Raw genomic sequence first — 13969 nt, 5'->3', positions numbered from 1 at the left:
GAATTGAATGATCCAAATGAGCTAGCACACGACCCCTATTCTCATTTAAAAAAATCATCGATTACTTCATCACGCCCATATGGATGACGTTACTAGTATGACATTTATGGCAAAATATCATAATTTAAAAATAAAAATCGACCTGTTTCAGGATTTTTCCTTAAAGTCGCCGGTTTACGAAATAACGAATTTATTCCTTTCATTTGCACCATACTGTATAGTATCAAAATAAAGCTCATTTTTTGACCTAGGTATTTTAATTACGGTACTGTCTTGGCATTTTAATTATTCAAGTGAAAGTACTTAATTACCCAAATAGGTGCAAAACCAAATTAGAGAAAGTATGACAAACTAATGCAATTTTAATAGGTAATTTAACTAAATGGGTCGACAAACAAATCAGGAATGCTATAAGAAACTATAAGGACATTTGTTATCTTCCAGTTGAATTTATTCTGTCGAATTGGTAACGCCTTATATTGTTAATTTTGTGAGAATCTGTTCGTGCTGTTTAACCGAAAATGCCAAGACGTGTTTTAGATGTAGATACTCTAATTTGTAACCTACATAAGTACTTTATTGCGGAAAAAACAATGGTGGTCCTTTAAAATCGGTAACGTCTGTACAACAACGCGTGTGCGATGCTTTAGAAATTAGCGAATCAAAATTAAGATCTACAATTAAAAACGAGAATAGTGAAGTGCCGGAAAACGATCACCACCATACTCGCCTGTTATTAAAAACGAACAATATGTTAGAAGGACGAAAATTTCAAATTCGTAATATCATATATCAAATGCGTGCAAATAAGGAACATGTGACTTTAGGTACAATTTTACTTAAGTTAAAAGAGAGGAAATTTGGTGACATCGGCAGAACAAGTTTATGGCAAGTCCTACATAACATAGGATTCAAATTTAAAAAAGAGGATAACAGAAAAGCGCTTTGTGAAAGAAGTTCTGTTGTACACAAGAGAATTGAGTTTCTGAGAAAATAAATATAACATATTTAAAGAAGAAGGATCAACTTTTGTATATTTAGACGAAACATGGATATTTTCTAAGGGTGCTACCAAGAGAATATGGCAAGATGACAACATAAAATCGATCAAGCATGCTAGTGGAGAAGGGAAGCGACATATAATTCTGCACGCGGGAGGGAAGACAGGCTTTATAGAAGGTGCTGATTTAATATTTTCGTCTACATCAAAAAACAGTGACTATCGTGACAATATGAACACGGAAATGTTTGTGAAATGGTTGCGTGAAAAACTTCTTCCCGGATTAAGTGAGCCCAGCGTAATTATTTTAGACAATGCGCCTTATCATTCAGAAATACTAAACAAAAGTCCAACAAATTCGTGGAATGTAGATAAGATTAAAGAATGGCTAACAAATGAACGCATATCTATTCCACAGCATATATTAAAGTCTGAGTTGTTACGTTTGGCAAAAGAACATGCAAAACCAAAAATCTTTGTGGTGGATCAGGTTACTGAAAGTTACGGGCATCAAGTTTTACGTCTTCCACCATACCACTGCCAGTTTAATCCCATCGAATATATATGGGGAATAGCAAAATAATATTACGACAACCATATTGGGCCTAATGGGTATACAGACGAAGCGGTTTGGGAAACTTGGCGAGAAGCACTTTCAATTGCAACTCCAGAAGTATGGCGGAACTGTATATACAAGTGCGAAAAATTAATTGAGGATTGGTGGATTCGTGAAAATAAAATTAACGAAATAAGCCCAATCATAATAACAATTAACGGTGACGACAGCGATGATGATGACAGCGATGGCGATGATAGTGTGAACAATAACGACTAAATCATTTTAGTAAAAAAAATTGGTACGTATATTGACTTAATAATATTTAGCATTTTACTTAAATATTTGATGTTTACATAATGCCCTGCTGTAGGATTTCCGGATCCTTTTCAAGGCGTGATTTGTTTGAAATCGAAACTATTTGTAGATATTGTAGGTACATACGTAATATTATAATATTGTTTTTAATAATTTTTATTTACGGGAAAAATACCCCATTATACATATAAACTATAAAATATACATGACTAACATAGAAAACATGCGATCTGATAAAAGAATAAAACAAGCTCAAATTAGTTTACAATGTCATATAAACGCTTTTTACACGCGTCAATTGACTTTAATTTAAAAACATCCAACGTCAATATATCACTTAAATTGATTGTGACTTTATAGAAAACCATTTGAGAGATTAAATTAAAACATCAACAATACAGCAACGTTTAGCCTTCTACCTTTTATAAGTTATAATTTGTTTTATTTTTATTATATTGATATTCATGCAACAATTAATATTAGGTATATTGATTTTTGGCTACGGATAATGAACTGTTATAAAGAATCACGAAATTATGTCGTTTAGGCTTCTGAGGCTATACAAACACCTAAAATTTAAAATTATTTGATTTATATAAGAACCTCCTCAAATAAAAAATTACTGCGCCCATGTGTAAATAGTTAAACTACAGCGGACCAGTAAATTCGTTCATTTCTTTCTTAATCCATGACCGGTGTAAGTCTACCGAATAGACATTACAAATGGAGCAACGGTGTGCCATATTTGTGAGAAACGCTTTTTGGCTACAGATACAATTGTAGTAGACCACAACCATTTTACCGGACAGGTACGTGGATTTGCACACCAAGCATGTAATTTGAACTTTAAAAAATTATTTGTTGTTCCCGTGGTTTTTCACAATTTTAGTGGTTACGATTCGCATTTTATGATTATTGATTTATGCAAACATGGACACTTGAGCTTACTTCCCATTAATAAAGAAAAATATATTTCATTTACATTACACTCTGACGAACACCAAATTAAATTACGATTTATTGATTCACTAAGATTTATGGGAGCTTCACTAGACGAATTAGCATCAATTTTAGACACATCGGAAAAGAAGATTTTAAAACGAGAATTTAGTCATTTAGATGATGATACATTCAATTTGTTAACTTGTAAAGGAGTATTTTGTTACGATTATATCGATAGTGTGGAAAAATTAGATGAAACTTCTTTACCCAACATTAGGTATTTTTATAATAAGCTAAATAATGAATATATTAGTGAAGAGAAGTATGCTCATGCGCAGAGTGTTTGGAATAAATTTAATTGTAAAAATTTGGGTGAATACAGCGATTTGTATTTGAAAACAGATATTCTGCTGCTGGCTGATGTGTTTGAGCAGTTTCGACAAAAATGTCGAGACACGTATAAACTAGATCCTGCTTGGTATTATACCATGCCAGGATACACGTGGGATTGTATGCTGAGATACACAAAATGTAAATTAGAATTGCTAAAAGATGTGGATATGATTTTGTTCATGGAAAAAGCCATAAGAGGCGGAATATCTGTTTGCAGCAACAGGTATTCGGAGGCCAACAACAAATACATGTCGACGTATGACCCCACACGGCCCTCTAAATACATCATTTATTTAGACGTGAATAATCTGTATGGCTGGGCCATGAGTGAGGCTTTACCAATAGGAGGATTCAAATGGATTGAAGATGGTACCAAATTTGGTGTTGCATCAAAATCCACTAATCTTCCCGAAGGCCATATTGATATTATGTCAATACCGAATGATGCGAAAGAGGGCTATTTTTTCCAAGTTGACTTGGAGTATCCACGTGAATTGCATGATAAACACAAAGATTTTCCATTTGCTGCCGAACACCGCATTCCGCCTGGTTCAAAATTGCCAAAGTTAATACCGACCTTATATCACAAAACAAAATATATTATTCATTATAGAAATCTTAAACAGGCATTAGAGAACGGTTTAATTTTAACAAAGATACACAGAGTGTTGAAATTTAATCAATCTGCGTGGCTGCGACCATATATTGAGTTAAATACCAACTTACGAACAGCAGCCACAAGTAGCTTCGAAAAAAATCTCTTTAAATTAATGAATAATGCTGTGTTCGGTAAGACAATGGAGAACATAAGACGTCATCGTATCGTAAAATTATGTAAAAAATGGCATGGAAGGTACGGAGCCAAAAATTTGATTGCAAGTAGTCGATTTCATAGTCGAACGATCTTTCATGAGAATTTGGTGGCTATCGAACTGAAAAAATCAGAAGTATGCTTTAATAAACCCCTGTATATAGGCGCAGCAATCCTCGATATATCAAAATTATGTATGTACGATTTTCATTATAACTTTATGCTTCCAACGATGGGAGAAGAAAACTGTTCATTGCTGTACATGGACACAGACAGCTTTATTTATGAATTGCAATGTTCAGATGCATATAGAGAGGTTTTAAAAGCATATCCAAGCAAATTCGATACCTCCGACTACGCCGAAAATAACCCATATGACATAGAACGATTAAATAAAAAAATCCCTGGATTAATGAAGGATGAGGCAAATGGGAAAATAATTACACATTTTATTGGGCTAAGATCAAAAATGTACACATTTAAAATGCAAATAACAGACGTGGAGAGGGAAAAAAAAAGACAGCGCCTGGAACGAAAACAACTAAACAAAGGGAGAATTGAAAGCGACGTAAGCAATTTGGGAATAACAAAAAAGGCAAAAGGAGTGAAATATAATGTCGTTCGAAATAAAATTACGTACGAAGACTATGAAAAATGTCTTAAAGAATTCAAAATTCAAAACGCAAGCCAAAGATGTATTCGGTCGTATCAACATTCAGTATTTAGCATCGAACAGTCCAAAACGGCTCTAAGTCCTTATGACGACAAGCGGTACTTAATACCAAAATCATTTAATACGCTTCCGTGGGGGCATTCTAATATTTCGTAATTTTTTTTTTGTTATTATGAAAATGCTTAATGGCTACTTAAAACAGAAAAAAGAAAAGGTCACTTATCGCTAAGTTTTTGTAAATTGTATATAAAAAAAATATATTATCCATTGTATAATGTAATTTTTTATTAATAAACTTTTAGTTTTATTTATGTTAGATAAAAATAAAAGACATCATATTTATTAATATTATTTATTCACAATTATCCAAATCATTTACAACTTTAATTTTATAATACCATACATATTCATTTAAAGCTTGACTTAACAAAGTATCTGGAGAAATTTCACAAAACGCAGTTAAAAGTTCAAGCGGACCATATAAACTAGTACTAGCTTTACAATTGTTTTGAATAAAACGTACAACATTTCTATAATACGAAAAAAACTGTAAATTATCCAATAACGACACTCGTTGAGACACTAAATCAATGTTTGCTCTCAGGATCTGGCTTACATCATCTTCACATAAATAATATTCGATTCCATGTTTCTCGATAGTCAGGAACTTTACATTTTCCATTGCCATTTGTCTTAGTTTGCAGAAATCACCACACTCAAATTCGATTGGATCATACTCATCGGCATAGGTCGGCAAAGATGGTATGAAAAATTCTTCCATAATTTGTATAAACATCTCAATTAGGGTAGTCCACTCGAATGTGTTTAAACTGATTCTTGTACATTTACCATGTTGGTACAGAATAATGGATGGAGAAAACTGTCGAGCTGGAGATAGGCCAATTTTTATGTGAAAACATCCTATTGGATAGGTAGTTTCCAATAAATAATATGGTTCATCTTTGGCAGCTTCTTCATATTTTTCCAGTACTCGATCTAATTCAGCGTCGTAGATAATTGTCTCTTCACTTTCGTATCCGCTATCTTGAGAAGCCATAGTACTGCTGTTGCAACTGAATACACAAGTCGGTTGGAGAAACTCAAACTGAATGTGACGGATGGTTGCTGAGAGAATTTATACTTTTTCAATCCCCCACTCTTTGCGTGTAATTGTCAGCATTTTCTAAAAAATGTATGTCTACGCGGCGTATCGAAATATAGATCCTTAAACTACATCTGAACTAGTAATCCAACTGTTGTGTTTGCTATCCAATCCTAACCATTTAACATACATTTTATTGCCTTTTCGTCTAAGTACTTTTTCAACCAAGTAAATGTCGGGATTTTTTGTTTTCTGTAATTCTTCTTCGTAAAACCCGCCGCTAATCGGTGTACCTTGCATGTCTTCGAGCAAATACGTTATAGGATTCGTTATCTTAACTTGTACAATTCTAAATAATTCTGTAGTCCAATTGGGCGTGTAGGCCTTTTCAAAGAAATGTTTTGCCTTTGATATACGTACAATGTCACCAACTTTAAATCTCCGTGGACCGGCAATCTTTAAATGACTATAATTTTTGTTTAAAATGGCTTTTTCATTGGATTTGTTGACATGAGATGGCTTGTATCCTGTTTTACTGTGCTTTGTATTGTTGTATTCCTCAGTGACTGTAGGTAGTGCATCTAGCCATTTGTATGATCCATGTAAACTAAAATACTTGTACAACTTTGCTTTCAACGTTCTAATAACTCTTTCACAAATGGCAGCCTTCTTAACCGTGTATGTGCTGTAATGATTAATTTCGTGTTTTTTCATTAAATTTTGAAATTTTCTGTTGTAAAATTCGGTTCCCTGATCAGATTGTAGGTTTTTCGGAACTCTTTGAGTACGGGCGAGAATATCCGAAAATGCGCGAGTAATTTCCTCACCTGTTTTGTTCTTTAGAGGACGTGTCCAAACAAATTTTGAAAAACAATCAATTACAACTAGTATTAGTTTGTAATTTTTATTTTGGTGCGCATAAGGACGCATTTCAGCCAAATCCATCTGCCACAAGTCATCGATTCCTTTGATTATTGTTCGTCGACGAGGATAGTTTTTTCGTGATGGTTTATGCAACTCATACACCACCTGTTCCTTTTCTTTAGACATTTTTATAAACGACTTTCAATTGCTGATAGGCGGGTACCTATATTCATCGAATGAAGGTTGTCTACTACATCCTGTAATGCCGCGTTCATTTCTTTTATCTTCTTTTCCATCTTCATATCGTATATCGCATGATGTGCAATGGTTTCTGCAGCCGATTTTATATTCTTATCCGTATCCTTTTTTAGTGTATTCAAATCATCTTTGAATATTTTTTGCAACTTTTGCTCGAGAAGTGGAACTGTGGTTCTATGAAGCTCTTTTCTTACTTCGTTTAGTTCCATGGTTAAATTCTTTATATCATTAGTTTTTTGCTGCAACAACTTATTTACATTATTCTCCGTGTCCTTTTTTAGTGTATTCAAATCATTTTTCATTATTTTCTGCAACTTCTGCACGAGAAGTGGAACTGTAGTTTTATGAAGCTCTTCTCTTACTTCATTTAGTCCGATGGCTAAACCTTCTATCTCCCCAGTTTTTTGCTGCAACAACTCACCATGTGTTTGAATTAATGGTGACTGTATGTTACGCAACTCATTTATTTGTGCATCGACGTATTTTTTCGTTGCAGCATCACCATTTTCTGATGGATCCTTCACATTGCAAATTTTCACATTTTCGGCATTAATATTTCCGTCAGAAGTATGTGGAAATGTAACTCGCGTCACCTTGTGAGCGCTACCACCACCACCACGAGAATGATGACCGAATTTGTCGACACTCATAATGGAAATGATATTGTCATTCCCAGTTACTCTATTATATTAGCTTCTTTTAGTTCATTGATGATGGCTACAATTTCGTTGTCGAGAGATGTGTTGCCGGCGTCTTTCGAAGCCACCAAGAGTTGAAGACGCTCCACCAATTCATTTGGGTCATCCCAGTAAATATATTCCCTAGGCAAATCATTGTATGTCAAATGCGTAGGTAATCCAGAACCGACATCTCCTCTACTAGTTTCTGTATGACGACGTTGAGGTATTAATGATGGAAGATTAGGTTTAATAATTTCCTTCCACTTGTAGCCGTGGGTTCCCTTTAGTGTACCATCCCGTCTTTTATGAGCGCCGGTTATATCCAACAATGAAATATAGTCTTTAACGTCTTCTTCTTTAAAATGATCAGGGTCTTTGTAAAATATTAACTCATATAGTCCACGTGTCCCTTTAACATATTTTCCTTTCGTTACAATCCTACCATCCCGAGTGAAATTAATATCAGTGGAACCAAGTGCCCATTTTGCCGTTTTGCTATCATAGGTTGGACCGTATACCTTATCTATTTGATCTGAAGATATCCCGTGATTTATCACGTAAGGTTGAATTAGAGAATGATATTGGTCTAGGTAATCTTGAAATACTTGTTCGGATACTTCATCTTGCGATTGGTTTGTTTCTATGTTATCTTCGTATTCTTCATCTTCTTTATCGTTGTTTTCAAACACATCTCCATCACTTATAAATGATAATGGTGGTGTAGGATTTTCCTCTCTATCCGGCTCTTTTTTTAGTCCTACTTGTTCCTTTTTCACCTCTTCTTCTTCTTTTTTAACTTGTCTAAACTTGTTATCGATAGCATGATGCAACGTTTTTGATGATTGCGCAATATTCTTGAGTGGTTTCGAGATTGGTTTAAAAAGTTTATTTAGTGACTCATCTTGTTCTGTCTTGCCTAATTTCAATGCCAAATATTTTTTGCGAATTGATCTAGCCAATTCGGCAACTTTCTTCTTGCGCATGGCAATGGCGACCGCATCATAAGACATTTTGTTGACAACTAAACAATACATCAACTTACAATTTTATATATTTATCAAATCCTTTGCGGTATCGGCCATTGTTAAGGGGAAAATCTTTCATAATGACCAAAGTACCATAGCGGTCTGTCGTCCAACATTCTGAACACATTTTTTTAAATTCATCAAACGACATGTCTGGCGATACGTGTTCATCAAATATATGCTTCAAATTTATCTCGTCCTGCTTGAATAATACAATCATGTTACAATTGTCTCTTATTAGCTGCTTCGGTATTTTTGAATATGTTTGGCATAAATAAGCGGCATCGATATTTTTATGTCTGCACATGGAATAATACTCGCGAATCTTCTGTTGACCATCACATGCAACATCGTCAAATAAAAAAATTGAGTTTGGTTGTGCTTCATCTGGACTGATAATTTCTTCATTGTCTTTGAATGGAAAGTACCCAACACCTTTGACTTGGGCTATTACATCTTGCAGTAGTTGGTATTTCGGTTGAAAAAGGGATTTCGAATAAACATAGACATTTTTGAATTTGGCGCCATTCGGATTAAATAATAGTGATAGCATGACATTCGTTTTTCCGCTCCCACTTGGACCGCAAATAATGGCTCTAAATGAGTTTGGTAGCAATTTACCATGTTTACTGACTGTCACTTTCTGGACAATGTCCAGATTATCAATTGGCAACGTCTGCTCTTGTTGAACGATCTTCATCGTGTGGCAAGTGTAGTACATAAGTACGGCAATATATTATAGATGTCATCACTTGCATGGCATCAGTCCAATGTTGGTCGTCGAAGGAGGAGGTCTCGTGAACTCTTTAATTAATAAACTGCCATTTGAGCTACATATTCCTGGCGGTTATCATTACTGTGGACGTAAGTAACTTTGCGACAATTTTGTTGTGTTTTATAAGTAAAAAAGAATACGTTCTTTATAGCTGGAACAAAACTACAAAAACGTCTTGCACGCGGAGATCCAGGCATTAATCCATTAGACGCAGCTTGTAAACAGCACGATATCGCTTACTCGCAACATCCATCTCTCGAAGAACGTCACAAGGCCGATAAAGAATTGGAAAATAGAGCCTGGGAGCGATTCAAGTCGAAAGACGCTAGCTTTGGTGAAAAAACTGCTGCCTTACTTGTAACCGGTGGAATGAAGACGAAAAGAAAATTGGGAATGGGATGTCAGTTACGTCGTGGAAGAAAGGGGCGTTACTCTTTCAATCGCGATGTTGTCTCAAAAATTGCAAAGTCCATGAAGAGAGGAGCATCGTTACAAGATACTGCTTTGACTGCTGTACGGATTGCAAAATCCATAATCAAAAGACTTGGCGGCCGAAAAGAAATTGATGTTCCTCGCGTACTACCACTAAAATCTGGAGGTTTCCTACCCCTCATACCTCTCTTTGCTGGTCTTTCGGCATTGGGGGCTTTAGCAGGAGGTGCTGCGGGGGGGGGCAAAAACTGTGGTCGACGCAAAAAATGCCCAAAACAAATTGGAGGAGGATATACGTCATAATAAGGCAATGGAACATATCGGTTCGGGTCTGTACCTACGTAAGAAACCCAGAGGCGGATTCGGCTTGTATTTGAAAAAAAACTTCCAATAAAGCTGCCCAATCGTCCGCTGTACGACTTGGACATTGCACATTACGCGAAAATACTTAACATACCACATTTTCGAGGAGTTTTCATGAATGACGCTCTGCCTAGAGACGGTCCTCGACAACGAGAATGTGCAATAGTTAACTTGGATGTGTCCGCGCATAACGGAACACATTGGGTAGCATATAGAAAGATAAACAACGACGTGGAATATTTCGATTCATTTGGTAATTTGAAGCCGACCAAAGAACTTGTGAAATATCTGGGTGCACGTGCCAGAATTTTCTACAATAATCACCAGTATCAAACTTACAATCAAATCGTTTGTGGGCATTTATGCTTAAAATTTTTATATAATGGACAGTAGTAGATTGCTTATGTCCCATATGTTTCGCGAAAAATGTTTTACTGAATATAGTGAAGAAGAACTAAAACACATACCGCTAGAGTATATTATACGGACTGTTAGACCTTCAGAATTGTTAAGTATATGGCATAAATTGCCTGGGGAATATCGAGGAGAATTTAACTTGCAGATACTACTTCCGTGCTTCGTACATTACAACAGACCAGATTGGAGGACTCACTGGGATGGACCACCCGATTCTCAAGCATCTTGTCATTTATGTAAACTTGCTTTAGAACAAATAAAAAATATGTGAAAAAAAAATTGGTGTTTATTCAACTATATATATATATAAACCTATTAATCTATCGACTTGAATCAGTCATCATGTCGCAGTTGTTGAGAGTAGTTAGTACCACTTATACATTTTCATTTCAACCACCCACACCAATCGTGTTGGATCCGAAAAAAGATTACGAAATAGCTCTTCGTGCCTTCCATTCCTACAACAGTATACCAAACATTGAAAATAACAAGTTTTATTACTGCAATGACAAAAACAAATGGCAAAACTTTGCTTTTCCCGATGGATGTTATGAAATTGCCGATATTGAAGAATACATACAAAAGAAACTGGGTGTTGACAATGAGCTTAAACCAGAATCGATATTTAGTCTAAAACCTAACCACAACACGTTGCAGTGTCAAATATTTAGCAAATATAGGATTTCGTTTAAGCAACCTGATAGCCTTGGTACAGTATTGGGATTTTCTCCGGCAATACTCAATCCTGGACGGATACATACTTCGAATCTACCTGTTAGGATTATTAAAGTATCTAGCATACGCTTTGAATGTAACATTAGTACTGGAGCCTTCGACGGTAACAGACCTGCTCATACGATCTACGAATTTGTCATACAATCAAATCCTGGGTACGGAATTGACGAAACTCCTCACAATTTGTTATATTTACCCGTTGTGCCGCAGCGTGAACTTACCAATATCACTGTCTTGGCTCTCGATCAAGAAGGACGACCTGTAAACTTTAGAGGAGAAGAGAGCACATTGGTGCTGGAACTTAGATCAAGAGGGAAATGGGACTAGTAATAAGGTCATCTACTGCTCAAAGGACACCATTAGTTGTGCAGCCGTCCAAGCGACAACATCGTATTAAAAGAACACCATTAGTTGTGCAACCGTCCAAGCGACAATATCGTATTAAAAGAACACCATTAGTTGTGTCGAAGCGGAAACCTCTTACGTTCGCAAAAAAATTGTTTTTACAATCACTTGGTTTTAAACTAAAAAATGACAACAATGTATGGAAAACGAGCTCGTTCAAACGACAGCAGCGTAATGCCTCCAATATTTGATATTTATCGTAAGCCAATGTTTGATGAGTCGATTCGAAAGGCCGAATACCGAACTTATGCACCATTCATCAAATCATTCAACTGTAATGATATTGTAGAATTTAGCATTAATCAAGTTGACTCGTTTTTTGCAATGAGCGAAACCTTGTTGTGCATTAAAGGATCACTCGTCGATAAAGAAGGATCTGGCGTAGTCAAACTAGCCAACAATGTGGGTGCTTTTCTTTTCGATTCGTGTACGTACAGCGAAAGTGCACGGGAGATGGAAACAGTGCGGGATCCTGGTATCGTAAGTGCTGTACGTGCCATGACGTGTTACAATCAATAAGATTCCCATTATATGGTTATGGCGGGTTGGAATTACCCTAATGATCCCATTCTACACGATGCAGATAATTCATTCAACATACAGATACCTCTTAAGCATATTTTTAACATTTTCAACGATTATCCAATGATTACGTGTGGTCGTCAAACAATAAGACTAGTTCGAGCTCGAAACGACAACGATTGTTTAATTATTACTGATGAAACTACAAAAGCAAAGATTAACATCACCAACATTGAACTCAGAGTGAAGCACATATTTCCAAATGACGAAATTAAACTAGAACTAATGAAGTCCATTCAACAAGATCAACCTATAGTTATTCCATTTAGAAAGTGGGAATTGCACGAATTGCCTACCATTACCAAAGGGGCTAGGCGTGAAGTTTGGGCCGTTAAAACTAGCACATCAGTTGAAAGACCACGTTATGTCATTGTTTTCTTTCAAACAGGCAAACGTAACACGATTACAGCTGATCCTACCTTATTTGACAATGTTAGCATCCAAAGTATTAGATTATCCTTAAATGGAGAATATTGGCCAAACGAGAGAATGCAGTTGGATTTCAGCAAAACTGACTACAACGAGGCCTATTTCAACTATACCGAATTTTATCCCGGCTACGTACATTCCCAACAAAAGCGACCTCTACTCGATTTCTCAGCTTTTAAGAATCGTGCATTGTTCGTCATCGACTGTTCAAAACAAGAAGAAAGCATGAAAGCATCCACTGTTGACGTAAAACTCGATATTGAAGCACATAATGGTTTTCCCGAAAATACCAAGGCCTACTGCATTATAATTCACGACTGCGTAATGGAGTACTACCCACTTACCGAAATTGTAAAAAGTCTAAATTAGACGCATAAAGTGTCAGTAGTACAAGAGCAGTCATCATGAGAGTAGCATTCGTAGATATTCAGGGATTCGCTGTGGACGGGTGGTTTGTTCCCAAAGAACTTACCATCGAAATAGGTTTTAAACGAAGTCATTATATCTTTTTACCTCCGAAACCATTCGATGCGCTAAGTAATGATGATAAGAAGACAACATCATACGTGGAGAAAAAACTGCTTGGCATTCGATATTCTGATGGAGCAGTAGAATTGTCCAAAATAAATGAAATACTAGAAACCAAGTTGTTGTATGCAGCCGATTACATATACGTTCGAGGAGAACAAAAAGCAGAATTTTTAAGCAAGAAATGTCACATTTTTGGAGTTTTTCCCCTTATTATTGATGTTTGCAAGTTTGATGGCACGCCTCTTGCTACTGGAAACGTTGGTCCTGCTACAAACCCCTGTCACGCCGTTGGACTATTTTCGTGTACAGAAAGAAATGTGGATCGTCTACGTCACTGGTTTTCTTATACAATATTACCATTGTAATTTTTCTATGTATAAATAAATATTTTTAGAGAGAGATTTTTGCTTTTTTATTTAAACACCTTATTTACTGATCAAGTCTTATATTACATGAAGATTCAAATTTTCTCTTTACAATTTCAAACATAATTTTTATAATTAAGATAAATATAGATGCTAATATTACACAAGACATTGCAAAGACATTGTCTATTTCACTTTTCACATACTCGCTGGTGTTGTTGCTGGCACCCATGGTGTAGGCTGAATACGTCTCAATGGATATGTAGCTTGTGGTAGTTTTCTAAAAGCGTAAAGACCTTGCTGCTGCTGCTGT

General features: G+C 35.8%; 1 protein-coding gene across 1 annotated transcript; it reads left to right on the top strand.

The window, feature by feature from the left end:
* The first annotated feature begins 2911 nt into the window (after window positions 1-2911).
* Window positions 2912-4849, top strand: LOC126880787 (uncharacterized). The gene has a single exon (XM_050644846.1). It carries the CDS (start codon window positions 2912-2914, stop codon window positions 4847-4849), a length of 1938 nt encoding a protein of 645 aa, XP_050500803.1.
* Window positions 4850-13969: the final 9120 nt, after the last annotated feature.

Source organism: Diabrotica virgifera, chromosome 2, assembly GCF_917563875.1.
Source record: "Diabrotica virgifera virgifera chromosome 2, PGI_DIABVI_V3a".
Classification (NCBI taxonomy): Eukaryota; Metazoa; Arthropoda; class Insecta; order Coleoptera; family Chrysomelidae; genus Diabrotica; species Diabrotica virgifera.
Note: the sequence above shows the minus strand (reverse complement) of the source record. Positions and strands in the feature narration are given on the sequence as shown.